We start from the raw sequence: 27,878 nt of genomic DNA on the forward strand, positions 1-27,878 counted from the left end.
TGTGTATATATATATACATGTGTGTATATATATGTGTGTGTGTGTGTGTGTGTGTGTGTGTGTATAATTTCTATTTATCTTCAGATAGGAGGAGAAAAACATTGATGTGAGAGAGACACATTGACTGGTTGCCTCCCGCACAACCCAACCAGGGCCAGGAACCAAACTGCAACTGAGGCATTTGCCCTTGACCTGAATCGAACCCGTGACTCTTTGGTCTGCGGGTCGACACTCAAACTGCTGAGCCAAACCAGCCAGGGCATACTTGCTGTTCTTATGACATAATGAGCCTTGTTCTAAGGGCTTTATATGTATTGCCTCATTGCATCCCCTCAGTAATTCTAGGAAGTAGAAGTAGTACCATCCTCATTTCAGTTGAAAAAAATGAGGCACAGAGTGATTAGGTCATTTGTCTAACGTTACATAGCCAGTAAGTGGGGAGTTGGGACTCTAGGCAGTATGAACCCAGAGTCTGTGCTTTTAACAACTGAGGTTTACTTACTATCTCTCCTATATTCTATAACCTCTCCTTGTAGTACACAATATAATGGGTGAGACACATTAAATATCATTCAAGTAAATGAAAGTTTATAACTCTTATAAGTACTATGAAGAAGAGTGTGGCAGAAACTACTACTTGGCTTATACTCACCAAAATATTTCTCTTTGCCTTCTAGTTACAGGTTAGATTATATTTTCTAGCCTGACCTGCCATTAAATGTGGTCATGCAACTAAGTTCTGGCTCATGGACTGTGGATAAAAATGAGGTACACACTTCTGTGCCCAGAACATAAAAGCTTCCTGATTAATCTCCCATGTTCTTCAACCACCACCCCTATTCACTAGCTGAAAAGAGTGGAATTCAAGGTACAAGAAGCCTGGATCCTTGAATGACTTCATGAAGCCAAATGCCCTGATGATCTGCTTTGGATACTGATAAGAGTGAAACATTTTATTGTATTAAATCAACTGAAAATTTGGGATTGTTTGCAAGCGCAATCAGCCTGTGTTGACTAACACAGAAAATGAAAACTTAAAAGTTGAATATTATTGTAAGAAGAAGAAAAAAACTAAAACACGTGACCTTGAATTCTTCATTGGGTCAGGAAAGGTGTGGAAACAGATTGGAGGCCTTGTTATGTAATGGTAAAAGATTTGCTACAACTGTTGCTTGTGACAACTTAGAAGGTGTCACAATACTTGCCTAGTAAGCCTACAGCTCTAGAGGACATTTTGGGAAAGAGAGTAATAACAGTGTGTGTTGGCTACTATTTGCTAATTTTAGTAAAGCATTACAAGAAAGAGAAAAGCTCAAGCAGGAATAGACTGATTTGCAAGTAGAAATAAAAGAGAATTAAAGAAAGTCCAGAAATTTGGGGGCTAAAAGATTAGAAAGCAGACTACTTCTAGACACCAAAATAGAAAACAACATATTAAAAATTTTGAGTAAGGTCCATTTAGACCTAGACTCACAGCAAAGATCTGATTAAGAATGTAGTTTTCATCCTGGCTGGTTTGGCTTAGCGGTTAAAGCATCGGCCCGTGGACCAGAGAGACCCAGGTTCGGTTCCCGCTAAGGGCTCGTACCTCAGTTGCGGTTTGTCCCTGGCCTCGGTTGGGGTCGTGTGTGTGGCAGCCAGTCGATGTGTCTCTCTCACATTGATGTTTCTCTCTCTCTTCCCCCTCTCTCCCTCCCACTCTATCTAAAGATAAATGTAAAAATGTCCTTGGGTGAGGATTAAAAAAAAAAAATGTAGTTTTCTTGCCCTGGCTGGTTTAGCTCAGCAGTTAGAGCATCGGCCCATGGACCCAAGAGCCAAAGATTCCATTCCCAGTCAAGGGCATGTACCTTGGTTGCAGTTTCAATTCTCCGCCCCACTTGGGATCATGCGGGAGGCAACCAATCGATGTGTCTATCTCACATTGATGTTTCCCTCTCTCTCCCCCATCTTCCTATTCTATCTAAAAATTCAATGAAAAAATATCCTCAGGTGAGGATTAAAAAGAAAAAAAGAGACCTATCTTTAGGTCTCTCGGCCTAAAGATAGCCCCTATTTGATTGAGAGAGAGATAAAGAGAGAGGAACCTGGGAAGGAAAGCAAAGATGTAAATCATGCTTGAGAATTATGTTTAGGAAAGAGCTTTGGGTGTGGTTATTGGCTCATGTTGCTGACTGGAAGCAAACAAATCAGACGCCTACCAAGTTTTTGAGGGAATCATGCTCTGAAACAAATCCTTTGATTATATGAGTCAGAAAGTAAGTTTGGATCTCATATTTGCACCAGTAGGAAGTAAGCTGAGTAGTCTATAGGGAAAGCGTATTTCCCAAAAACCTTTTGTAGACTAGCAAAGCCATGGGCCATGGAGTACAGTGGGCAAGGGAATCCTTGGAAAGAGGAGTAAGATTTAAGTGAAGAACTTTCCTTACCCTTTATAATGCCTATCCCAGCAGGATTCCGGAATTACTATGAACACACAATTACTGTATTTCTCCTCCTATTTGTTCTTTTTCTGATTGAGCATCTATTTCATATTTCCAGTCTTTGTCTTACAAAAACAAACAACTTTTGATTGGCTTCACTAGTTAGAACGAGCACAGATTATTTTTGTAAAAATAAAAGTAACTAAAACCAGCAGATTTATTATGATGTTAATGAAAGAAGCTCCATGAGTCTCTTCCAGGGCTCTAGGAAAGCATGTCTTTCCACTATAATCTCACTTACACTTAAGTTATTGTGAGCTGCTTCATTTAACAATAGAGTCCAGAAATACTTTGATGACCCATGATGTCCTATCATGGAGGTGTAGGACTGGATGTTACAATGTAATATGAACATATGGCTGACAATAGAAGTATGTGGGCAGTGTGGGAAAAACAAGGTTTGAAACATGAGCCAGAAGCTAGTCTAGGGAAAATTCTTCTAATCATCAGATACATATAATTGTAAGTGGAAATTTTAGTACTCATTGATGTCAAACCACAATGGAAATTCTCTCCTTTCAGGAATATACTTAATAAGGCAGTGTATATAATTTAAAATTCACCATACATTTATTTCTTTTCTTTTATTAAAATGGGAATCACATGAAATAGAATTAATCAGAATTCCTGCAGTAATACTACAGCCTGTACCATATGTGTGAAGTGATGTTTATGCATCCCAGCTATCAATAATAAAGACAAATTGATCAACCATTCTAGAAACTAAAAACTAAGTTATCTTCTTATCCAATTAAAAATTAATTTAAAACCACTGTCATTCATAATACTGATTTCATAAGATTGCTGTGACATTGAAATGGGGTTATCTGTATAAATCCACTGGGTACAAAGCCTGTAATATAGCAGGATCCCAACAAAAGATATGTATTACGGGGGGAAAAATCGTATTAAGAGATAATCAAAGAGTATGCAGCCAAGAAATTTAGAAAAAAAAAGTATTAGAGGTATGTTAGCCAGTTAATTAAATGTTATATTTCTCTATTTTGTAATGTTTGTAGTATTTGCAGGCTTCTTAAAATGTGGAATTTGTTGTGATTTCTTTTTCCAGTCTAAATAAATGCCCCACTTAACCTAATTTGTATTTTTAGTTTTTGTATTCATTTTTTTCAAAAGGGTTCCACTAATAGTAAAAACTTCAGGCCCCACAAAATGTGGAGCTTTCTCTGAATTGAAAAGAATACATATAGCCTGGCTAGTGTGGCTCAGTGGATTGAGCGTTGTCCCATGCACCAAGATTCCTGGTCAGGGCACATGCTGGGGTTGTGGGCTCAATCCCTGGTGGGGCAGGGGGTAAGGGCAGGGGCATGCAGGAAGCAGCCTATGGATGTTTCTCTCTCATAGATGTTTCTATCTCTCTCCTCCTCCTCCCTTCCTTTCCAAAAATCAATAAAAAACATATTTAAAAAATAATGGTACATAGCTATCATATACTAATGCAAGTTCCTATTCTTTTAATTGATGTAAGACAGAGATTGTTGCATGCAGACACAAAAGAACAGTTGTCAGAATCAAGGCCTTCTTTTTGTTGTTGTTAATCCTCACCCAAGGATATTTTTCCTTTTTTTTTTTTTAGAGAGGGGGAAAAGGACAGAGGGAGAGTGGGGGAGAGAGAGAGAAACATCATTGTGTGACATCATTTGGTTGCCTGAAACTGCAACCCAGGTATGTGCCTTTGCCTGGGAATCAAACCCTTGACCTTTGGGTCCATGGGCCACACTCTAACCACTGAGCAACACTGGCCAGGGCAGAATCAAGGTCTTCTTAAACATTAAGTGGTTAGACTTCATTGAAACTTACAGGAATGAAAATACACATAGCAGGGGAAACTTTGGGTAAATAATTTAATTTTGAAGGAAGAAACTTTAGACACCATTTTGCCTGTAACCGGAATTCATCTTGGCTGCCTTACGGCCAGTCTCCACTAATACAGTTTTCAGAAGACACACAGGTCTGCTACCCAAAAAAGAAATGAAAAGCAATTTAGATTTTTAGGGAAGATTTTTAAAGAGGCACCAAAGAGGAAAAGTATACTGCAAGACAGCAACAAAATGTTGTTGTTTAAAAAATAGATGTATTTTGCCCTGGCCGGTTGTTCAGTGGTTAGGGCGTCGGCCTGCGGTCCAGAGAGACCCGGGTTTGGTTCCCAGTAAGGGCGCGTGCCTTGGTTGCAGTTTGTCCCTGGCCCTGGTTGGTTGTGCAGGTGGCAACCACTGGATGTGTCCCTTTTGCGTCGATGTTTCTCTTTCTCTCTCTCTCTCTCTCTCTCTCTCTCTCTCTCTCTCCCTCCCTCTCTATCTGAACAAAAAATGGAAAACTGTCCTTGGGTGAGAATAAAAAAAAAAATAGATGTATTTTAAAATCTCTATTTTAGGGAGAGAGAGAAACATTGATTTGTTGTTCCACTTCATCAATTTGTTGTTCCACTTATTTATGCATTTATTGGTGATTTTTGCCCTGACAGAGGATTGAACCCAAAACCTTGGTGTATCAGAGCGATACTGTAACCAAGCCTCTACCCAGCCAGGGAGCAACAAAATGTTTAACAATCATTTCAACCATCTAATTCTGTCAGTCCCTCTCATGACAGCAGTTGCTACCTCATCTCTCATTACCTCATCTCTCATTTCCCTTCTTCATTCTGTTTCTCCTGCAACTCTCTGTAGTATGACTCTTATTCTCTCCTTTCTAACTCAGTTCTTTATTATTGTATAGATAAATTTAGTTCCTGAGCACCTTAAATTCTCCTTTTTATTACTCTGATCCACACAACCAAGTCGCAAGAGGGGCTTTGGAAACTACTGGAAGGTCTTTAGAAGGATGGAGAACAGGAGTGGGTGGGGGAGGGACAAGGAAGTTCGAGGCCATGTATACTTGTATGTTTTGGTTATTAAGTCCAGTCCTTCCATTTGAAAATGAATGAGGCCCAAATACGTTTAGTGACTTGACATTCACCTATTGAGACACATGGAGTTGAGCCTAAAACTCAGGTTTACTTCATTTCAACCTTTTGTTATAGTTCCCTAGTAGACAAGCCTATGATCTACCCTATAAGAGGTTCCTTTACACCCCTGGTGGAAAGAACACCAGAGGGAGTTAAGAAGCCTGGGTTTTTGCTCTGCTTCTACCAGGCTCCATGACCTTGGGCAGGTCATGTCCTTCCCAAGATTCAGTGTCCAACTTAAAGAAGGGGCAGGTTGAACTCTCGAGTCCTGTTCAGCACTAACATTCCTTTCTTCTGGTTGTCTTGGGTCCTGTGGCTGTAGCAGTGGTGGCCTGGAGCTAGTCAAGAAGACTTGCTCTCATTTGTCCTTCACCCAAACTGGGGCAGAGGGATCCTTTCCCCGCAACTGGTTGACTCTTTAGTGTCCCAGCAGTATAAACATCTCCTGGTTGGTGGGGGTCAAGACCTGGGCTCCCCAGGGGCTGCGAAGCCCCTCCATGCTTCTGAGGATCCCACGCCAGAGGCCCCTCCTTATCCCCATCCATACGGAACCAGATTTCAGACCCAAGTCCCCGGTCCCCAGCAGACCCACCCCGCGAGGAAAGAGGAATCCCAGGCTTAGGCAAGGTGAGAAGGAAGGGTCGCCAAGACCACGCCTCCCTGTCGTCACGTGGGAGGCGGAGTCGGAAACGTGACGGCGTGCGCAGGGGCGGGGCTTTCGTTGCGCGCGGGCGCGGGCGCGGGGGCGGGGCGCAGCGCGGCGCGGCGCGGCGCTCGCGGCTGCTGCCTGGGAGGGAGGTTGGGCAGGCGGCGGAGCGGCGCGGCTCTCAACCTGACGGGGAAGTGGCCCTGGCGGCCGCGGCTGACTATCCCGAGGCGGACAGACGGACCGACGGGCAGGCGGACGACGGGGGCCGGGGCTGGGAGCCGAGCCGGGCGACTTAAAGAGCGAGCAGGTCAGGCTCAGCGTCGGCCACTCTGTCGGTCCGCTGAATGAAGTGCCCGCCCCGCTGAGCCCCGAGCCCGGCGCTTTCCCCGCAAGATGGACGGTTTCGCCGGCAGCCTCGGTGAGTACGACTGGGAAATTCTTCCTCTTCTGCGCAGGGTGGAAGCCTTGTTCCTCTACAAACAGCCCAGGCCCTGCTCTCCACCCTGCCCCTCGGGATGGCTGTAGTTCCACCGCACATGTTCCCCTCGAGGCTGCCGCCCCTCTCCAGACTCCAGGACTCAGAGCCCCTCCCCCTTCGCCCAGCCCTCCTCTGTGAGACCCTGCTTTCCTCCCAGCGCCCCCTTCCGTGCCTGACCCTCCTTTCCCCGAAGCGGGAACCTCTTCTCCCAGAGAGGCCCCAACAGCCGGTACACCCCTCCCCATACACTCAAGGCTCCCCTCCAGACCACCCTCAGGGTTGGGACACCCCTTTCTCCAACCCTGATCCTTCCTCAGGGTACAACACCCCTCCCTTTTTCCACACACAGAACTCTCTCTGAGTGGGGACACCCTATGCAGAGGCTCCCTTTTTGTATAGGGACCCCCATTCCTTCTAAGGAAGGGGGCACCCCCCCCACCAGTCTTCACTTTAAATTTGGAGACTTCTTGCATCTCTCATAACTGACAACTTCCCTTCACTTCTCTGAACATTTTGCGGTGGTGGATAGAACCCGAAACACTGAAGCATCACTTGTCTAATACAGAAAAGGAAGAGGTTCATCTGTATTTTCATCTGTGTTGGGGGACCCTCTTTAAGAGGAATGAAAGCAGTATTTTCTGGTTCTGCAAGCATGCTGGGGAGAAGTAATCCTGCCTAATGAATGCATAGGAAAGGGGGCCTCTGTCAGGGAAAGAAAGGTTTCTTCTCCATTTTTGGAGTATGTTGTCTTTGTGGAATGGAGAAAGGGAAGAGGTTAAGTAGGCTCAAGTATCCTTTGTGTCCCCTTTCACCCAAATAAAGGTAGTAAATTTTATAACTGGCTAAGGGAATCAGAACTTGAGGCTGGTACTCGGGGCCTTATAACCTGTGTCTGGAGTTACTGTTCTTTGAGGCCACTGAAATCTGGTTACTGTAAAGATTGAGTGAGCTCAATTGTTATGATGGTGAGAGAAACAGTTTCTGCTTTGGCTAATACTGCAGTTATGTGATACCTGCTGCTGGATTTGTATTTTGAGGATTATATTTGGAGGTAGCTTGTATTCAAACGCCTTTCTTTTGCATTTCTTGATTATAAATCCCTAGTTTTTGTTTGTAGATCAGTGCATGATCTGGCCATGTTGGGATTAGATGGATTTTTTAATCTAAAATAAAACAGTATATCCAAGAGCAATGGGCCCATTTAAGTATTAAATAGTAAAAATACCATAATTTTGGTTCTTTCTTTGGGAAGAAAAAAACAGTGCTTTGAGGGTGAAATCCTAAAATAGGCAACAGAGTGTTTCTCTTTCCTCCCCAAAGGCACCTGTTGTCCATTATCTAACCTTTGATGTCTTATAATTCCTTACATAGTGAAGTTGTTTCATTCTTGGGCTCCTTTTAAAGAGGTATCAACTATTCACTGCCTTTTTTTTTTTTTTTTTGCCTCCTGCCTGAATTTATTTACCAATTATATTGGACGAAAGACTTCTCTTATATGGTAACAAATGAATAAGAAAAAATCCAATACTGGAGTAACAAATGAGTGATCATATATACTAGGACAAAAGTTGAGTGCCTTGAGGGCTATTGGGGGAAGGGGGCTGCGCTGTCTCTGCACTGTTGGCTCCTCAGGCTATAGGAATGGTGGAATCACTACAGTGGAATTAGCTGTTCTACTTCTCTCCTGTTGGTGAGGACTTCTGGAAGGCTTGCCAAAGATTCCTCTTCTGTCAGTGTTTTGAGGGAGTCTTTCTCACCAATTGGGGCACTAAGGTTTATTTGAAATAGTGGATATGCCTTGATAAATAATTTTATCCCTTTTTGCTAATTCATGAGATGAAGATGAATTTCGTTTGGGGCTCCCACATTTCATAAAGAGCTTTAGAGCTGACTCCAGTATTGGATTTTTTCTTATTCACTTGACGCCATCCTCTGGGTGGTACATTGATGAAACTTTTCCTTTCTTTAGATATGGTGTTGATCAGGAACAGGGGTGATGCTGGTCTCTAAAGAGAGGAACCTGTGTCAGCAGAGAGGGAAAGAAATGGTTCCTGGCAGTATTTCTGGGGCAGCTCCTGGTGAAGATACTTCTGAGCAGGAGCACTGTGCTTTCTCTTTCTGTCCTCCTTGTAAGATTAAAACTAGGCCCCATCTTAATTGAAACCTTAAAGGGTTGGGATGGGGGAAGGGTAGTGCTGGTCTATTTTACTGGTAGCCTTTAAGCAGAGTTTTGCTCAGCTCTTGCCAAATTGCTTGTTTCTGTTCCCTGCAGTTCATTAGTCTAGAGCTGAGAGTTACATTGATCTTTATTTTATCAGGAGAGCTATGAATGTAAAGGCAAGCACTTGTACTCTAGTAGATGTTTAAAAACTTTTATTTAACCAAACAAGAATTCAAAACATGTTAAGTTCTTCTGGGATCACAAATACTGATAGTGTTTGTTTATTCTTAAAGAAGTGTACATGCAAATCTCTTTTTATATGCTAGATGGGTTCTTTAGAAATGTGAGAAAACTTTATTTTTATAAGTAGAAAACCTGAGTGCTTTATAAACAATGATTCTAGAAAAAATTATTTAAGGGAATCTTATGGTGAATCACTTTGTAAGAGAAACACTTAAAATTTAAACTGTACCCTTGATTGTTGAGTGTTTAAAGAAAACACTATTATATACATTGTATAAGATGTCTAATGGCAATTAAAACTGTTTGTAGTGGTTTTTTAAATAATTGAGCAGAATGTTAAGTGGCCATGTTATATGTGCCACACTGAATTTATATACTGGTTGTATAACTTTTGTTTTACGTAAAAACAAGGAAAGGATGCTTTTAATGTCTGCAGCTGATGAATTTCAGGCAACTTGACTGGCAGGTGCTTGTACTTTGGAATTTCCCTCAGGCTAGTATCCTTTAGTTTATGAATTACGATGATTAAAAATGGCAGCACTTTGGAAACAGTTTTTTAAAAACTGTGTGTGTGTGGGGGGGGAATACCCTAAACAATCTATCTTGATGTCCTGCCTCCAGATCACTGTATACACACATTCAAAATGTATATACAGTATATATTTTAAATCTCAGGCATATGTGCAAAAGTAGGAAACTACTGACATGGCTTTTTTATTGATTTTCATAAGGTGCATTTCATGCTTAGTCTTTTTAACATTTTTTTTTTCCCTGTAATAGAGGCTTTAATTTTAAGAGTTTTACCTTGAACTTAACTAGAGGTTAATAAGTGTTTATACTTTAAAGACAACATATGTTAACTATGTCATTTTAACTGTTTCTACTCTGAACATTAAAAAAAAACAAACAAAATCCCAAAACTTCTTTTTAAAGAAAAATTATAATGAACAAAATTAGTGGTTTAGTACAGGTTTAGTACCTGTAAGGAACATAGCATTATGGGTGCAGGGTATATGAACAAATAGTAGCAATATGCTTCAATTTATGAAATATTTGAAGAAAATCTTTTTAACACACAGTATTAGAACTATGATTCTTATCTCACATATCTTGCTTTACTTGAAGGAACAGTGCAGTCTGTGATTTTTACATATTAATCTACTCTAAAGCATTCTTTATATACTTAGTCACAAAAATGTTTCTCATGTAATAACATTATTTGGGAAATTTTTTTCTTAACTTTTAATTACTGTTGTCTCTTGAAGAGCTGAAGATAGGCTTAAGTTATATAACATGGCATGAGTAGAAACTCTTACATGGTCACTACAGCATCTATAACATGAGTTAGAGTATATGTATGTGGATTAACACCTATTTTGTGACCAGTGCTATGTTTGCTTGTTCTTACAGGAAGGAAAAATATTTAAGATAGGCTTCTTGCCTTTTAGGAGCTTCCAGTCTGGTTTTAAATAGCCATCTAGAGATGTTTAAGCGTAAGTCAAGTACCGGTAATGGGAGTAGAGGGAGGGGGAAGCACCATTTAGAACTCTGTGCAATGTATCAAGCATGAAACTTTTGAGAGAACATTTGGAGATTGCTAAATTTATCTCTATAGAGCCTGGTTTTTTAAAACAGTGAAGTAATTTATTTAGCAGTTCAAATATTAGGAAATAATATTACTAGGTCTTCTTCTGCCTGTGTTTAAGTTTGAATAACATGGGGACAAAGTACTATATTAATTTTATGTGAAGAGTCCATTTCTGTAACATGTAGAACTTCAATGTTTGTTCATAAGAAATTTGAGAAGAACATTTTGATTTTAAAATAGATGTATTTTAAGATATTAAAAAGGTAAGAAAATAATCTACTTCATCAACTATTACCTCAGTGTGGAAGATTCCCAGTCTGTAGTATATTTCTAAATCTGTGTATGATCTTTTGTCCTATAGTTTAGCTGTCTCAGACTATAATAATGCCTTAACTTTGCTTATTGATGTATAGTTTACAAAAAGCTTTATCTCATTTAATCTGCATGCTAACCTGGGGAGAGAAGAAATTCTCCTTATATAGATGAGAGAATACTGAGGTTCAGAGAGTGCGATTTTTTTTTTAAAAAAAGACTATTTGAATCCATGTTTTTTTCCTTCTCTTTTTGGGGGAGGAGGATTGGGAGAGACTAACTTGTCAGGTATGTATTTGTATTATTTTAAATAATGAAAACACAGTACAAAAGAAAAAAATAATCTTATTTCTAGCTCATCTGTATGCATCTGACGTTTACATGTTGATACACTTGTTTTTAGTCTTTTTATCTGCATAGTTTTTTACATAGTTAAAACCATACTATAGATATAAATTTACACTCTGGTTTTTTCATTGGCTCCCTAACCATTTGTTTTTTTTTTGTTTTGTTTTGTTTTTTTACTTAAACTGAAATTTTTCTGGTAGAGTTCAATATTCTTTTTCCTTCCCCATTACTGACTTCTTAACCCACTGGTGCATCAAATCAACATGCCTGAATCTAAACTGCTCTTCCTCTAAATCAGCTTTTTCCTTATTTTCCAGTATCTATAAGTATCTTCCACCCTTGAAATCTCAGAATTATGTTTGATTCCTTGCCATTTTTGCCTACCACATTAAAATCTCTTCTAAGACTTGTCAGTGTTTGTCACCTTTTCTCATCCCTTACTTGCCTTTTTCACCACCATAATTCAAATATTATTCCATGTTTGAATTATCAATAGCCTCAAGAACCTCCACCTGTTCAATTTATGGGCGGGGGGGACTTCAGATTAATCTTTCTAAGGCAATGTTTTGATTGTGCCATTCACTCTTTCATATTGTTTTATTGCTTTAATGACTAATTTCAAACACTTCAGTCTTCTTCTCAAGGTCCTCCATTATCTTTTTCTGCTGTCTTAATATGTTCTGGCCAAAATGACCTATTTCTTGTTTCCCAAATTTGATTGGTACTTTTTCATCCCTATAACTATTCTCTGTACCTTTCAAGGCCCAACTCAAATATTCTTTTCTAAACACACTTCCTTATTTGTTCCTTTCATTCCCAGCCTAAAGTATTTACCCTTGAACTTTTAACATAGGAGCATTCTTAGGGCACTTATCTCAGAATATCTCTTTTTATAAGGCATAAATAATTAATACAAGTCTCACGATTATTATATGTCTCATTTTTCCAGCCAAATTATAAGCCTATTAAAGGCTGACACTCTCATATGTCTTTGAAATCTCACAGCAGAACAGTGGAAATTTCATGATCCATTAAAATTTGGGGAAGAAATTAGGGACCAGTATATAAGTGGCAACTTACAACCTTCACTTTCACCATTGTTTCATAAGAGAAATAACTTAAAAGACCAAAGAATCATCATACACATTCTCAAAATAGAGTCTTTAAAAAATTTAAATAACTCCTGTTGTTCTTATTTTTCTCATTTCACCTAAATGAGTGAAAACTGTTTTGAAGTTTATTAGCAGTCTGATAAAGAGTTTTGCGCTAGGCTCTAGGGTAAAGTTTTTCAAGTATAGGTCTTGCGTATGACCTATTAATACGAATTTAGAAATCCATTTATTTGGGGTTAAGACCAACACTAAAAAGAATAAGGAGGAAGAAAGAAAGATTATAAAAAATTGACGCTTCTGCCCTGGCCAGTGTGGCTTAGTTGGTTGGGCCGTCTTTTGTGCACCAGGAGTTTGGTGGTTCTATTCTGCATAGGCCCTGTTGCAGGCTCCCCAGTGGGGAGGGTGCAGCAGGCAGTGGATTGATATTGTGCTCTCACATCAATCAATGTTTCCACCTCTTTCTCCGTCTTCCTTTCTCTCTAAAAAAAAAATCAGTAAACTATTCTTAAAAAAAAAAAAAATCAATGCTTCGTGTGATATTGCTTCAATAAACTTTTCAGTTTTATATTTTTACCCTAGAATTAACAATGTAAAATTTATTTCTTACTATGGATCACAGTCAGATGAAAGGTACACTTCTAGTGGCTAATCCCTGTGTTTGAGAGACTAGGTGGGAGGCTGACATACATGAAAAGGAGGATGAACAATCAGAAGTAGTTATACTGAATTGTGTTCTCAATTTTTTAGTTTCTTAGAATCTGAATACAATGATTAGAATATGGTTAATATCAATAACAGCAAAAATATATCTATAGTTGTAGAATCAGTTTAATTGCTGCAAACAGTATGCAGAACTGTGGTTTTATAAAACTGATAGGCTACAATATGTTATTTACTATGCAAAAAGGCCCCCCCCCCCCCAAAATTATTCATCATGTTTTTTTAGCTTTCCTGATGAAATTGTTTCTTGACTTATTCTCTCCTTATTAGCTATTTTAAATGAATCTAGTCTTTAAGGCATGGCTTAAGCACACTTTTTTTTTTTTTTTTGGAAGCTGTGCCTGATTATTCCCCTCTTGTACACATACCAATTGCACTGTGTTGCTCCTAAAGTGGAGGAGACTGAGCGCTTACATCTAAGGGATCTGGGAGGATAGCCAAAACTTGGAGTTTATTTAACATAAAAGTTCATATGATAATTTCGCAGCCATTATAATAAGGATTGATTCAGACAGGAATCATTGATAGATACTAAATATAGGGGATATTTTGATGAGGAGGATGTTTGCATGGTCTTAAATATCTCCCTATATATTGCTTATTAGTTGCAAGGGGAAAATATAGTAACACCATACAGTGGTGAAATCAGATAACACCTTGAGTGAGGGGATACTGCTATAAAGGATGATTGGATAATTGGATCACTTGGCAAAATGACTAAGTGGTTGCTAGATTAGGTAAAATATTGCATCAATATTAAATTTATTGAAGCTGATAACAACCTAAGGTTATATTATTTTTTATTCTTTATTTTTAATTTATCTTTATTTTTGAAAGTATTAGATATCCCTCCTTTTTTTCCTTGACACTCTCCTCTCTTCACTGCACTGTTGTCTGTGTTCACTGGTTATGCATATATACATATAAGTTCTTTGGTTTATCTCCTCTTGCCTCTCCCGCCCCTCCCTCACCTCCTTCCCTCTGAGGGTTGTCAGTCTGTTCCTTACTTCCTTGTTTCTGGATCTATTTTGTTCATCAGCATATTTTGTTTATTGTATTATACAAATAAATGAGATCATGTGATATTTGTCTTTCTCTGTTTGGCTTATTTCGCTTAGCATAATACTCTCCAGGTCCCTCCATGTTGTCTCAAAGGGTAAGAGATCTTTCTTACAGCTGCATAGTATTCCATTGTGTAAATATATCACAGCTTTTTTTATCCACTCATCTACTGATGGACACTTGGGCTCTATCTAGATCTTAGCTATTGTAAGTAGCGCTGCTATGAATATAGGGGTGCATATATTCTTAATATTTTTATTCTTATACAATACACGCTGGCATTGGCCATCATAATATGTAACTTACTCTCAAATGGTTCAGAAAAAAATGTGTAAGATCTATATGTGTTTTATAAATGTACATACAAATATGTGTATGTATGCACAGCCATATATAGAGAAGGAGGAAGTGAAGAAGGATGGAAGGATGCTTGAGTGCAATTAAAGCAAATAAGTAAAATGTTAACAACAGGTGAATTTGGTAAAAACTATGTATTTTCTTTATACTGTTCTTGTTCTTAACAGTTTTACTGTAAGCTTGAAATTACTTTCAACTGAAAAGTTTTAAAAAATCATATGAACTTCGCATTTCACTCCATAGTATAGCATTTTAAAATATAGAAATATCTCCTGTCCCAGAAAATTCCAGGCAAACTCTTGGGATAAACTGTGGCTCCCAAGAATATGTTCCATGTATATCATGTGGTTTCCTTTTATCCCTAGGCCTCAGTTTGGGAAACACGCCTCTGGGCCAGAGGCAGCTGTGGTTCAAATTTAGCCGACAGACATGTTTTGTTTGGCCTTTTTGAGTGTTTTAAAGATTGGGAAATTTCACATAAAAATCTGGATCTTTGGTTTTTCTTGAAAAATGAAATGATCTTGCCACTCTGGGCTTGCATTCCATAGATGATGTATATACTCACTAAGCAGTGTGACAGGTAAGCAACCTCAGTCCCTTCCTTACATACACATAGTTTGTTTTAGGTATTTATCTTATTATCTGGCCTCTATAGGCATATGTTTGCAGCCTCTCCCTAGCCCAAGAGGTGAAGGTATCTGTCCTCTTCATGCTCTTAACAATTTCAGAATTAAATTGCTGAACTGTTACCCTATCACCTGCTAACATTTTAGTGTGTATATCCTATAAACAAGGAAATTCTCCTATATAACCATACTACAACCAAGAAAATCAGGAAATGAATATTGATAGATTACTACTCTCTAACCCTCAGACCCATGCAAGTTTTGCTAATTGTCTCAGTAATGCCTTTTATAGCAAAATGGTCCAGTTCAGAATCAAATGTTGCATTTAGTTGTCCTATATCCTTAGTCTGCTTCAATCTGGAACAGTTACTTGGTCTTTCCTTGGGTTTTGTGACCTTGACAGTTTGCAGGATTACAGACCAAGTTGTTTTGTAGATTGTTCCTAATTTTGATATTTCCTCCTGATTAGATAGTTATGTATCTTTGGCACAAATGCCCCCAGAAGTGAAGATGTGTTTTGTCTCATTGTGTCTTGTCAGATGGCACACAATTTTAATTTGTCCCATTAACTAGTGATGTCCATTTTGGTCATTGTATTAAGGTGGTGTCTTTCAGCCTTCTCCACTATAAAATAACTTTTTAAAAGCTTTTTGTAATAAGTATTTTGTAGGCAGTGCTTTGAAACTTTTGTAATCCATTTCTCATCAGACCTTTAATTGGTTCATTTATATCTGTATGGACTCAAGTATTCTATCTTTTTCAGTGGGTTATAATCTATTTTGAAGCTGAAATTGGCCCTATTTGGCTAGTGGGTGCCCATTCATGCTGGCTTCTGCATTGTTTTGACATGTTTCCATCATTTGTTGAGGACTTTCCTTTTTATACAATGAGATGATTCAGGTGCACAATTCAGTCTATAATCACATGCATATATACTTGTTGTTAATCCTCACCTGAGGATATTTTTCCATTGATTTTTAGGTAGAGAGGAAGGGAGGGAGAAAGAGAGAGAAAAGCATCATCTATTGGTTGCCTCCCAAATGATCCTGACCGACCTAGACCAGGATTGAACCTGCAACACAGGTACATGGTACATGCCCTTGACTGGGAATCGAACCCACGACCCTTCAGTCCACAGGCCATTAATCTAACCTCTGAGTCAAACTGGCCAGGGCACATGCATATATACTTTGTATAATTGTAAGTGGGGTTCAGGTTTTGAATTGAGTCTTTTTAAGTTAGTGAGCATTTGTTATGGTTCTTTTGTAATTTTGTGACTGCATAATATATCTTACAGTTAAACATTGTGTTAAACACATGGACTAGATCATTAATGTAAATTAGTTTGAAGGTATTTGCTGTCAATGAGAAGTCATTCAGGATATTTATTTCTTAGTACCCTGTTTCTATATTTAAACAATCAGCAATTATCTTAGAGAGCAAGGTACTGTTGGGTGTGTGTGTGTGTGAGTGAGTTGGTTAAAAGAAAAGATATTTAAGCAGCAAAATCAACCTTTTTTTTTTTCCTACTTAAAATATTGTGATCATCTTTCCTTCTCAGCAAATACAGATATAAACTTTAATGCATCATTATTTGGACATCTGGTCTTCTTAAGCTGTGTATATAGAACATAATTTAACTTATTCTTGATGACTGATGGTGGTTATTAAGCATTAGACATGATTCTGTGCTGTAATACAGTGGTGCCTTCAAGAACTATTTGTGTAGGGCTGTTTGCCCCATACACTAGATGACCCTAGACAGTTATAACTGTCTTCTTGCTATTGTTTATCACCTATTGTCAGTGTGCTTTACCCTCTCCTCTCTTTTTATTTATTTATTCTTTAAAATCTCATTTATAGCCCTGGCTGGTTTGGCTCAGCAGTTAGAGCGTTGGCCTGCGGTCCAGAGAGACCCGGGTTCGGTTCCCGCTAAGGGCACGTACCTCGGTTGCAGTTTGTCCCCGGCCCTGGTTGGGTCATGCAGATGGCAACCACTCGATGTGTCCCTTTCACGTCGATGTTTCTCTCTCTCTCTCCCTTCCTCTCTCTCCCTCCCACTCTATCTGAACAAAAAATGGAAAAATGTCCTTGGGTGAGGATTAAAAAAAAAATCTCATTTATAATATTTGAACTTAATATCTCTGAAAACTAGGACTCTTCATTATTATATCTAAAATTTGACAGTAATTTCTTTCTTTCTTTTTTTATCCTCATCCAAGGACATTTTTCCATTTTTTTGTTCATATAGAGCGGAAGGGAGAGAAGGAGAAAGTGAGAGAGAGAAACATCAATGTAAGAGAGACATTGAGTAGTTGCCACCCACACGACCCCAACCAGGGCCGAGTACAAACTGCAACCGAGGTACATGCCTTTAGCGGGAACCGAACCTGGGTCTCTCTGGATGACAGGTCGACGCTCTAACTGCTGAGCCAAACCAGCTAGGGCTCTGATTTTTTCTTAAGTGTCATTTTAAACAGTAGTTTGTTTAAGTCAGGATTTAAACAAGATTTGTACATTGTATTTGGTTGCTGCTATGTCTCTTAAGATCTTTAATGTATTTATTTCCCTTCCCTCTTTCTTTTTTCCTTTGCAGATTGCTAAAGAAATTAGATCTTGCCCTGGCTGGTTTGGCTCAGCGGTTAGAGCATCGGCCTGCGGTCCGGAGAGACCCGGGTTCGGTTCCCGCTAAGGGCATGTACCTCGGTTGCAGTTTGTCCCCGGCCCTGGTTGGTCGTGCGGGTGGCGGCCACTCGATGTGTCCCTTTCACGTCGATGTTTCTCTCTCTCTCTCTTCCTCTTTCTCCCTCCCACTCTATCTGTACAAAAAATGGAAAAATGTCCTCGGGTGAGGATTAAAAAAAAAAGAAATTAGATCTTTTGTCCTGTAGATTAACACAGTTAGTGATTGTATTCTTTGGTGTTATATAACTTGTTTCTTTGTCTTTTATATATCCTATAAATTGAACCTTAATGAATTTTTATATATTTGATGTATTTCTATCTGCTATTGCTACTGTTACACTTTTCTTTTGATGCTTAGATTTTTCCATCTTTGGCCTGTGGGAGCATCTTCAAATTGACTCCTGAGTCCTGATCATAGCGGTTTTTGCTGGCTTCCTTGCTTTCTGATATGACAAGATGTTCAAACTTTTCTTTTACACATTCTGGTTTAATTCTGCAGTGAGTTGTTTCTCTTAGAAGCTCTGGTTCCTTTTGGCACAAGATGATATTTTAAACTCTGGAGGTGCTCATTGTTACTGGATTGGTTATTGTTTTTAGTCTCTTTTATTTCCAATTTTAAATCTGCTGTGTGCTGGGAAACCAGATAACAAAGCTGGTTTGACTTACTTAAGGATTGTTTTGAACCTCAAAAAGGAAGAACCCAGAGTTCAAGGCCTATACGTATTTAAATAGTGTGGTGTCACACCTACAGGGACAGGATCATAACTAATAAATATTGTTAATGTTGATGATACTGTGAATAACAGGATACCAGATGTTCCTCAGAGTAAAATAATAGATTTCAGAATGAGGCCTTTAATATAAATGAATGAACTTTTAGCTCACAGACTTGATGATAAATATATGTTTTAAATTATAGACCATTTATGCTCCCTCTATTTTCTTTTGTTAAGGTTATCTTTCTGTTGTTTCTTTTGTTAAGATATATTTTTGGATCAGTGAGTTGTTACTATATTATAGAATCAAATTATACTGTATTATATTTGCCATATTCCATAATAAGAATGCACTTTTTTCCTCCTTTAAGAATATACTTTTTCTGACTTTCCAAAATTGATGATTTCCTATTTTAAAACAGAACTATTTAGTATTGGTATCTGATATTTTTCCTTAAATCGTTTTTTATTTTTAACTCTTGCATACTGGTCTCGAAATAACTGTCTTATGCTGATCTTTAAGCGACAGCAGTATCCTGGTCTTTAACTGACACATCAGAGCAAATGACAAAATTTGTTTGCGTTTTTCTTTGAGCCATTTGTTTCAGAAAAGTGTCATAACTGACTTCTGTTGATGAGTGAGTAGGAGGGTTTTTTGTTTTGTTTTTTAAACTTTGAAGGATATCCTGTTTTCAGTTTAGTTGGGACATCGCCTTTGATTTTCTTTGACTACATCTTGGCATTCATCTTTAATTCTCTCCCATTATGGTTAATGTGGATGCTTTTGGCACAATTTCTTGAATTTTTAGGATCTGTATTGTGCATTATTTGAGATAAGGTTTTGGGAAACAAAGTTTAGAGAGAGCTGATTGGGAAAGTAATCAGTATTTGACTTGAATTAATTTTATTTTTTTGTTAATCCTCACCTGAGGATATGTTTACCACTGATTTTTAGAGAGTGAAAGGGAGGGGGGCGGGAGGAGAGGGAGAAAGAGAGACAGAGACAGAGAGAGATAAATATCGATGTGAAGGAAACACATTAATTAGTTGCCTCCCAAACACACCCTGACCAGGGCCAGGGATAGAACCTGCATCCCAGGTACGTGTCTCTGACGGAGAATCAAACCCATGACCCTTCAGTGCGTAGACCGATGCTCTAACCATTGCTCAATAACCCGGGCTGACTATTTTTTTTAATTTTATTGATTTTTTTTTTTTGAAAGAGGAGCGGAGAGAAGGAAACATTGACTGATTGTTCCACTTATTTATGCATTCAAGGGTTGATTTTTGTATGTGCCCTGAGTGGACATAAAACCCACAATTTTGATATACTATCCAGGCGATGCTCTAACCAACTGAGCTACTCAGCCAGAACAATATTTTACTTTTGAAATTTTTGTTTGTTAATGAGATTTAATTATTACATGCACATTGAAACTTCTTGGTTCATTAGTGCATACTTTAATGGGGCTAAGATTATGGGTTTGAATCTCATATAGGTCACTTATTTTTGTTTCTTGGTTATAGACATATTTAGTAAGTAAATGGGTTTTGATTAGCTTCTTTGGATCACACTCTCTGTACTGAGTGCAGTGATAAATTGGTGAATGAGACACTCGAAATCCCTGCTCTCAGGAAGCTTATAATTCTCTGGGGGATTCAGGCAATATTTATTCAGGAAATATTTGTTGAATGCTTGGTATGTGCTCAGAGGTCTTCTAGCTATAAACAAAGCTCTTATGGAGCTTATAGTGCAGGCTTTTAAAATACAGAGTGATAAGAATTGTGATGGTGAAGTATAGGAAGCTTTGCGAACATGGAGGATTACTTTAAAACCTTCACCATTTAGCCTTTTATTTTTTTATTTTTCAAATTCATGTCTTTGTTAGGCTCTAAACAAAGGGTATAAGCAGAAAAATAGAGATCAGGTTACAATGGACCCCCTCAGCTCTTGGAAACTGAGCTGGCATTTAAATGAATGGCATTTACTTTTTTTTTCTCACTCCCATACACCTGGAAAAATGACAGACTACATATAGAGCTCACTTTGGTTGCATTTTTTGTCAACCTATGGAGGGGCTGTTGTCATATGTGCCTTCCTGGTGTCATCCTAATTTAAGGCAGGGAATTCAGTGACCTCTCTTCTCTGTTACCGGTTTAAGTGTTAGTTTTCTAAGATACTTGCTTTTTCTATGTCATTGATGGAGTATGAGTCCTGTGATTATTTACTTTATGATCTACAGTATACTTGCTTTAGGAAGTAATCATTGATGCTATAGTTCATGGACATAAGAAATTTGGTTCACATGGATAACTTTTTGAAAAGGGATATAGTTATTCAGCTATGATTTCAGGAACTGTTAGACACTTTACATAATATAAATATCCATAATAACTTTCTAAAGGACCAAAATATCTTATTTTCAGTTTAAAACAATACCTCAAAGGTAACTGTTAAGTAGAGTGAATATGACTGAACTCGTCATTCATTACAACCCTTCATAATGGGGATTATTATAGTAATATCTGTGACAGCTTTTTGGTGACTGCTACACACCAGGAATTGTTTTCATATGGGGACTATATCAGTGAACAAAAATCTCTGCTCTACTGAAGCTTATGTAATAGTGAAGGGAGATAGACAATAAATGATTTTTATTAAATTATTCACTATTAGGACATCAATGACTCCTTTATAAACATTGATATCTGCATTGTTCATTATAAACTTTTGCTACCCTTTTTTCATAGCATAGATGGTGACATAACCTGTGTAGGGTTTGGTTGTGTCCAGATAAGTTTAGAGAAAAGTAATCTTGGGATGCAAAAACAGGTAGGGTAAAACATTGACAATTGTATTAGGCTACTTCATTATCATACATCTTAGTCACTGTATCTGATCTTATAAGGTTTTCAAATCTATATATTTTCTTAGGTGTTCATTCTCAGATTCTTAATTTGTCTTTACTTCATTATTTATGTTTAAGATTTTATTTTTTATTAGTACTTTTATATGTTTGGACATGTATTTTTTTAGTTTTAACATTTTTTCTTATGGAAGAATTTGTATTTCTACAAAATCTTATTTTTTTTGCATTAATTACTATAGGACCCCTATTAGTTATTAAGGAGAATTTCCAGGGTGCTGTGGAGATCTCCAAACAGCTGTTTGTGGGTGGTGGTGATGGTAGAGGCAAACAGTGGGTTGTGTGATCAGGATGAGGTCACCTCTTTCACCTTCTGGCCCTCTTTCTTTCCGGACCTTAATACCTACTTTGGTACTTAAAGCAGTTCAGGCTATTTGCTGTGCTCTGAACAGTTGTTTAGTAGTAGCACCTATAAGATGATGTTAGTTGTTTTTTGGATAAGACTCACGGGAATGTGCCTATGTCAGAGCAACAACAAAGAAGTTGTTTCAGTAGTTTGAAAACCATTGATATAATATGTTTTAAGTGTTCTCACCTACTTTAGGCACTTGATTTAGTGTCTAGAAATTAATGTTTTGTTTTTGTTTTTTATCTTCACCCGAGGACATTTTTCCATGTTTTTATTCAGATAGAGCGGGAGGGAGAGAGAGGAAGAGAGAGAGAAACATCGACATGAAAGGGACACATCGAGTGGCTGCCACCCGCACAACCCAACCAGGGCCGGGGACAAACTGCAACCGAGGTACATGCCCTTAGCAGGAACCGAACCCGGGCCTCTCTGGACCACAGGGCGACTTTCTAACCACTGAGCCAAACCGGCCAGGGCTAGAAATTAATGTTTAGCATTTGATCTTTGCCAGTCTCATCTAATCTGCATGTAGCCACTGGATTATTCTTTCAGTACATTTTTATTGTTGGTCCTCAGTTTACATACTTTTTATCATTTCTAATCTCTGTGAGATAGATAAACTCTTAGCTGGGTATCCAATCTTCCCCACCACCTGGCTCCAACTTAACTTTTTCAGCCTTAACCCTTACTACTTCCCTTATTTTGGAATCTTATGTGGATCCTCTCAGTATCCCTTTTCTTGCTTCATTTCTTGCATCTTGTTTCTTATATCATTATTTATTTTATTATGTTACATATATATAAGATACTGACAAAATTGCCATGTATCCTGGGGAAAAGCAGGGAATTTTAAAACCAACAGATAAGATAAAGACACATTCCTAAGAGTTGTATGAGAAAGTATCTTTAGAGCATTGCTTTGAAACTTGTTTTCTTCACCTGCTTATATTAAATCCGCTTATCTGTTCTTAACCTCTCATCCCTGATGTTTTATTTATCCCTGGATGAGCCAATCTCCTATTTTGTATTATTGGACTTCTTTAAAACTTAACATACTCTATTCCTTTGGGAATTTGGCATTTTTGTTATCAAATGAAATGTATTCTTGATAGCAAATTCTCACAGTCATTTGTCTAAAGACATCACAGAGCATCTCATTATCATGTCCTGATTTTAGAGAAAAAGAAAAAGAACTACAGAGTAGTTTAGAGATTTCAAATTTTTAAAATCAGCTTCATAGAGCTATGCTTTTCCTATAATAAAATATGCCAAATTTAAGAGTATAATGGGGTCTTGAAAAATTTATAGTTGTGTATCCACTACCACAGTCAAGATACAAAATATTTTTCCATTACCCCAAAAAGTTCCATTGTGCCTCTTTGCAGTCAGTCTCCTCTCTTAACTCTCAGTTACTGGCAACCATGGATCTACTTTCTATTACTACATTTTGTCTTTTCTAGAATTCATATAGTTGAAATCTTATATCTGTGGTCTTTTGTGATTTTCACATAGCATAATGCTTTTGAGATTCATTCATGTTATGTGTTTCAGTAGTTTGTTATTTTCTTTTGCTAACATTTTATTAGTTTATTTAACACCCAGATCATGAATATTTGGCTAGTCTGAATAAAGCTTCGCATACATGTCTCCCCACAATCACTAACCTACTTTTCGACTCTATGGATTTACATATTTGGGGCTGATTTTTGAAAAATTGGGTTGTGCTTTGGCTGGTTTGGTTCAGCAGTTAGAGCGTTGGCCCACAGATCAAAGAGTTGCAGGTGTGATTTCAGTCAAGGGCACGTCGTACCACAGTTGCAGTTATGTCCTCGGCCCTGGTTGGGGTCATGTGGGAGGCAGCCATTCGATCTGTTTCTCTTGCATTGATGCCCCCACCCCCTTCCACTCTGTTTGAAGATAGGTGGGGAAATGTCTTCGGGTGAAGAGTAAATAAATAAAAAAATAAAAATTGGGTTGTTTGTCTTATTAAGTTTTGAGAGTTCTTTATATACTCTCAATACAAGTCCTTTATCAGTTATGTATTTTGTAAATATTTTCTTCCACAATATCTTTTGGAGAGTGAAAGTATTTTATTTTGATGAAATCTAATTTATCAATTTATTTTGATGGTTTAATTTATTATTATTTTCTTTTATAGTATATAATTTTGTGTCCTATTTAAGAAATGCTTGCCTAACTCAAGCTCACAAAGATTCTCAAAGAAAATTATTTTTTCTACTCACAACACTTTTGACACCATATGTGTGGACTTTCTACACCAGTCAATTCTGATATTACCTGAAATTGATGCAGATCTTAAAGGTTAAGGGTTCAGTCCCATGTGACTGCCTCCCACTTCAGACGCCAATTTTAAGTCCAGGCCTCAGGTACTTCTGACTAACCAATTACAAATGGGGGATTCACACAGCCCCCTCCTTGGGTTTGATAATTTGCTAAAACAGCTCACAGAACCAGGAAGAACACTTTACTTACTATATTACTGGTTTATTATAAAGAATACAACACAGAAATACCCAAATGAAAAAGATGCATTAGACAAGATATGTGGGAAGGAATGTGGGCTTCCAAGCCTTCTCCAGACATATCACTCTCCCACCTTGATGTGCGCATTAACCTGCTAGCTTTCTGAACCCCATCATTTAGGGTTCTTGTGGAGGTTCTGTTACATAGGCATGATTGATTAAATCAGTGGCTGTTGGTGTCTGAGCCATGAGCCAATCTTCAGTTCCTCTGAGTAGTGGGGCTGAAAGTTCTAACACTCTAATGTGCATGGTTTTTCTGGCAACCAACTCCCATTCTCTAAAAGTCACTTCATTAGCATAAACTCAGGAATGGCTGATGGGGGCTCCTCTCATCCCTCTTACTCAGACAATTTTAAGGGTTTTAGGAGTCTTAGTTCAGGAACTAGGAGTAGAAATGCAATATGTATTTCTTATGTCACAGTGTCTCTCCTATTATTTTCTTCTAGAAGTTTATAGTTTTAGCTCCTTTTTTTTTTAGGGTTGTGATCCCTTTAGAGTTAATTTTTGTGCATAGTATGAGCTAAGAATCAAGGTTCATTTATTTGCATATTGATACCTATTTTTCCAGCACCATTTGTTGAAAAGATTAGCCTTCCTCTATTGAATTGCCTTGGCATCTTTGCTGGAAATCAGTAGACCACATGTGATCTGGTCCTTAACTCTGCATTTTGTTTCATAGATTGCTATGTTTATCATTAAGCAAAGACCACACTGTCTTGATTACTATAGCTGTATAGTAAAGAGTTCAATTAAATCTTTCATATTTGAAAAAAAAATTAAAGGAAATTAATTTTAAAATATTATAGACTGACAGAAAATGGTATTTCAATAATTGTTAACATTTTATATTTCTGTTTTAGAGTTTGCTTTTTAAAATTAAAGAACAAAATCTTTTTTGGTTTACTAACAATTTTAGGAGTTAGAACAGGCATTAATATCAGTTTTTTATAAATAAGAAAACTCTAAGATTTAAGAGGGCTAAGTTTGAGATCATATAATTAGTGTGGTGAAGCAAGAACTAAAGCCTGAGTGTCATGCCTTCAGAAATCTATTGTGCTTTTCTGTTATACCACACTATTTTTATTTGCTGCTGTTCTCTAAACTTGAGTATTGGAGAATGAGTGTATTATGAAAAATTCAATCACTAAATTTTGTTTAATTAAAATACAGAGCTATTAGAGAACCACAGATCCATTTTTCTTAGTCACCAACATCACAAGATACATTAAGAAGTCAAAATTGGCTTTATTATTTTTTTTTCCAGTGGTGTGTTTTACAACCAGATAAGACATTCATGGTTTCATTTTAAATTTAGAAATGTAGGAAAGAGGCAGCAAGATTTTGTTAAATGAAAGCTGAAAGATTCCTTTTTAAAAACCTGTTTTAAGAATTGAGGGTATTCTTTTTAAACTGAGAACAAGAATAACAAAAGACTATTTGTGAGTTACCTATATTCTCTTCTAATGTCAGATTTACTACCTTAAATCCTTCCTCCCCAAACCCAGCAACCTGAGATGATGGTTAGGAGGTTCTTGCAGGACTACTGGTGAAAGATGGTGACAGCTGGAGTTTGAGTAGTCATGATGAAAGAAGTGGTGACATTTGTAATGTATTTTGAAGAGCCTATGGATGTGCTGTTAGATGCATTTGTAAGGGATGGAGAGAAGGAATGAATTACAGATAACTGCTAGTTTTTTAGCCTGATCAACTTGGTACTGCTGTTTACTTGGTGTGGGGAAGACTTAGATGAATTGGAAGAGCTACACAGTAGAGGAAAGGAAATCAGATAGAAGCTATTATAACCTTTTAAAAAGTTTTGTTTTTAAATTAAAGTTTTATTTTTATAGAAAGTAGAATCACATCTCAGCGTTGGAAGGTAGAGACAAGATGAAATTACTTCCTAAACAATCTTTTTCAGTGTTTTAATGTGTGTGTTTATAGTCTTATAATAAGGGTTGGCAAACTTTCTGTAAAGGCAACTACTCAACTCTGTTGTAGCATGATAGCAGCCATAGACAATGTATATAATAAATGAGTGTGCTTGTGTTTCATTTAATCATTTTCAGTTTTTTTTCCAGTCTGTAAATATTAGAGATCCTGAGATTTTGGGTACATCTGTAAAAAGCATTCAGCATTTTCTAATCAGGAGTGATAGGTAGAACCCAACAGTAGTAAAAGTGTTTTGCAGGCTCTGACATAGTGGATAGTATGGCTATGGGGATTGTGTATGGTTGGTTAGATCCATTAGCTAGCTACACATTAGTCTTTAATTATATCACAACATACTTCTTAGTAAATACTACATAATGTACACACAATTTTTCTACTGAAGGAAAAATTAAAGGTGGTTTGAGGATGAAGAATAAAAAGAGGAAAATATTTAGAATTATGTTTTTTGTGTAAGTAAGTGTTTAGACTGACAGTGGGAAAATTTCTTAGGGAAGAAATTGCTGTTGCAATTTTATTTCTTAGGGCCAAACACAGTCTACTGCTATAATAACTAAAATGAATTAATTCTTTTAAGTTTTGGCCTTTTTTCATCTCTGAATGTTCTTAAAGGGATATTGTTGATAAGCTTTGTTTAGCTTTTTCACCTGTTACTAATTCTTGAAGAGTTGTTGTATGTACTTTTTTTTTTTAATCTTCACCCGAGGATATTTTTCCATTTATTTTCAGACAGAGTGGGAGGGGGAGAGAGAGAGAAACACGGATGTGAGAGAGACACATTGATTGGTTGCCTCCTGCACAACACTGACCAGGGCTGGGGACCAAACTGCAACCAAGGTACGTGCCCTTGACTGGAATCAAACCTGCAACTCTTTGGTCTAAGGGTCAGCTCTCTAACCACTGAGTCAAACTGGCCAGACCCATTGTATGCACTCTTATTTTTACATTACATATGTTAATCTTTATTGTCAGATGGTTGTAGGATTTTGTTCCTGCCGTTTTTAGGGAAATTCATGTTTGGCTCATTTTAAATTATATTTATAATATATTATTTTTTGTAGTCTATATAAATACACACAAAAAATATAAATTTCTTTTCTGATGTTAATGATGTATTCAAAACTGGAATATTCTGTAACAATTGGTGAAGAAAATCAAATTAAAATATATTTTCTTTTTTTTATCCTCACCTGAGGACATTTTTGCATTCATCTTCAGATAGAGCAGGAGGGAGAGAGGGGAGAAGAGAGAGAGAGAGAGAAACATCGATATGAGAGAGAGACATCGATTGGCTGTCACCCACATGACCCCAACCGGGGCCGGAGACAAATTGCAACGGGGTACATGCCCTTAGTGGGAACCGAACCTGGGGTTTCTCTGGACTGGGGGCCAATGCTCTAACCGCTGAGCCAAACTGGCCAGGGCAAATTAAAATATTTTTAATTATTATTTTTCACTGTACATTTTTTTGTTTGTAGTTTTGTTGTTGATTTGTTGAACTTATATGCTATGAATACAAATCCTTTGTCATTTATATATGCCATTTGTATTTTTCTCCATGTTTTGGCTTGCCCAGTTATTTTCTAAATGGTGTCTTTTGCTAAGTAGGA

The 27,878-nt window shown here is 37.6% G+C and overlaps 1 protein-coding gene across 1 annotated transcript in view; it reads left to right on the forward strand.

Annotated features, from left to right (window-relative positions):
* The first annotated feature begins 6,274 nt into the window (after positions 1 to 6,274).
* Positions 6,275 to 27,878, forward strand: part of EML4 (EMAP like 4) — a 157,677-nt gene continuing 136,073 nt past the window's right edge. The window contains 1 exon segment of the mRNA XM_036263513.1: positions 6,275 to 6,512. Within this exon segment, the coding sequence (XP_036119406.1) occupies positions 6,488 to 6,512 (25 nt within the window). The 5' untranslated portion in view covers positions 6,275 to 6,487.

Source organism: Molossus molossus, unplaced genomic scaffold (assembly GCF_014108415.1).
Source record: "Molossus molossus isolate mMolMol1 unplaced genomic scaffold, mMolMol1.p scaffold_m16_p_15, whole genome shotgun sequence".
Classification (NCBI taxonomy): Eukaryota; Metazoa; Chordata; class Mammalia; order Chiroptera; family Molossidae; genus Molossus; species Molossus molossus.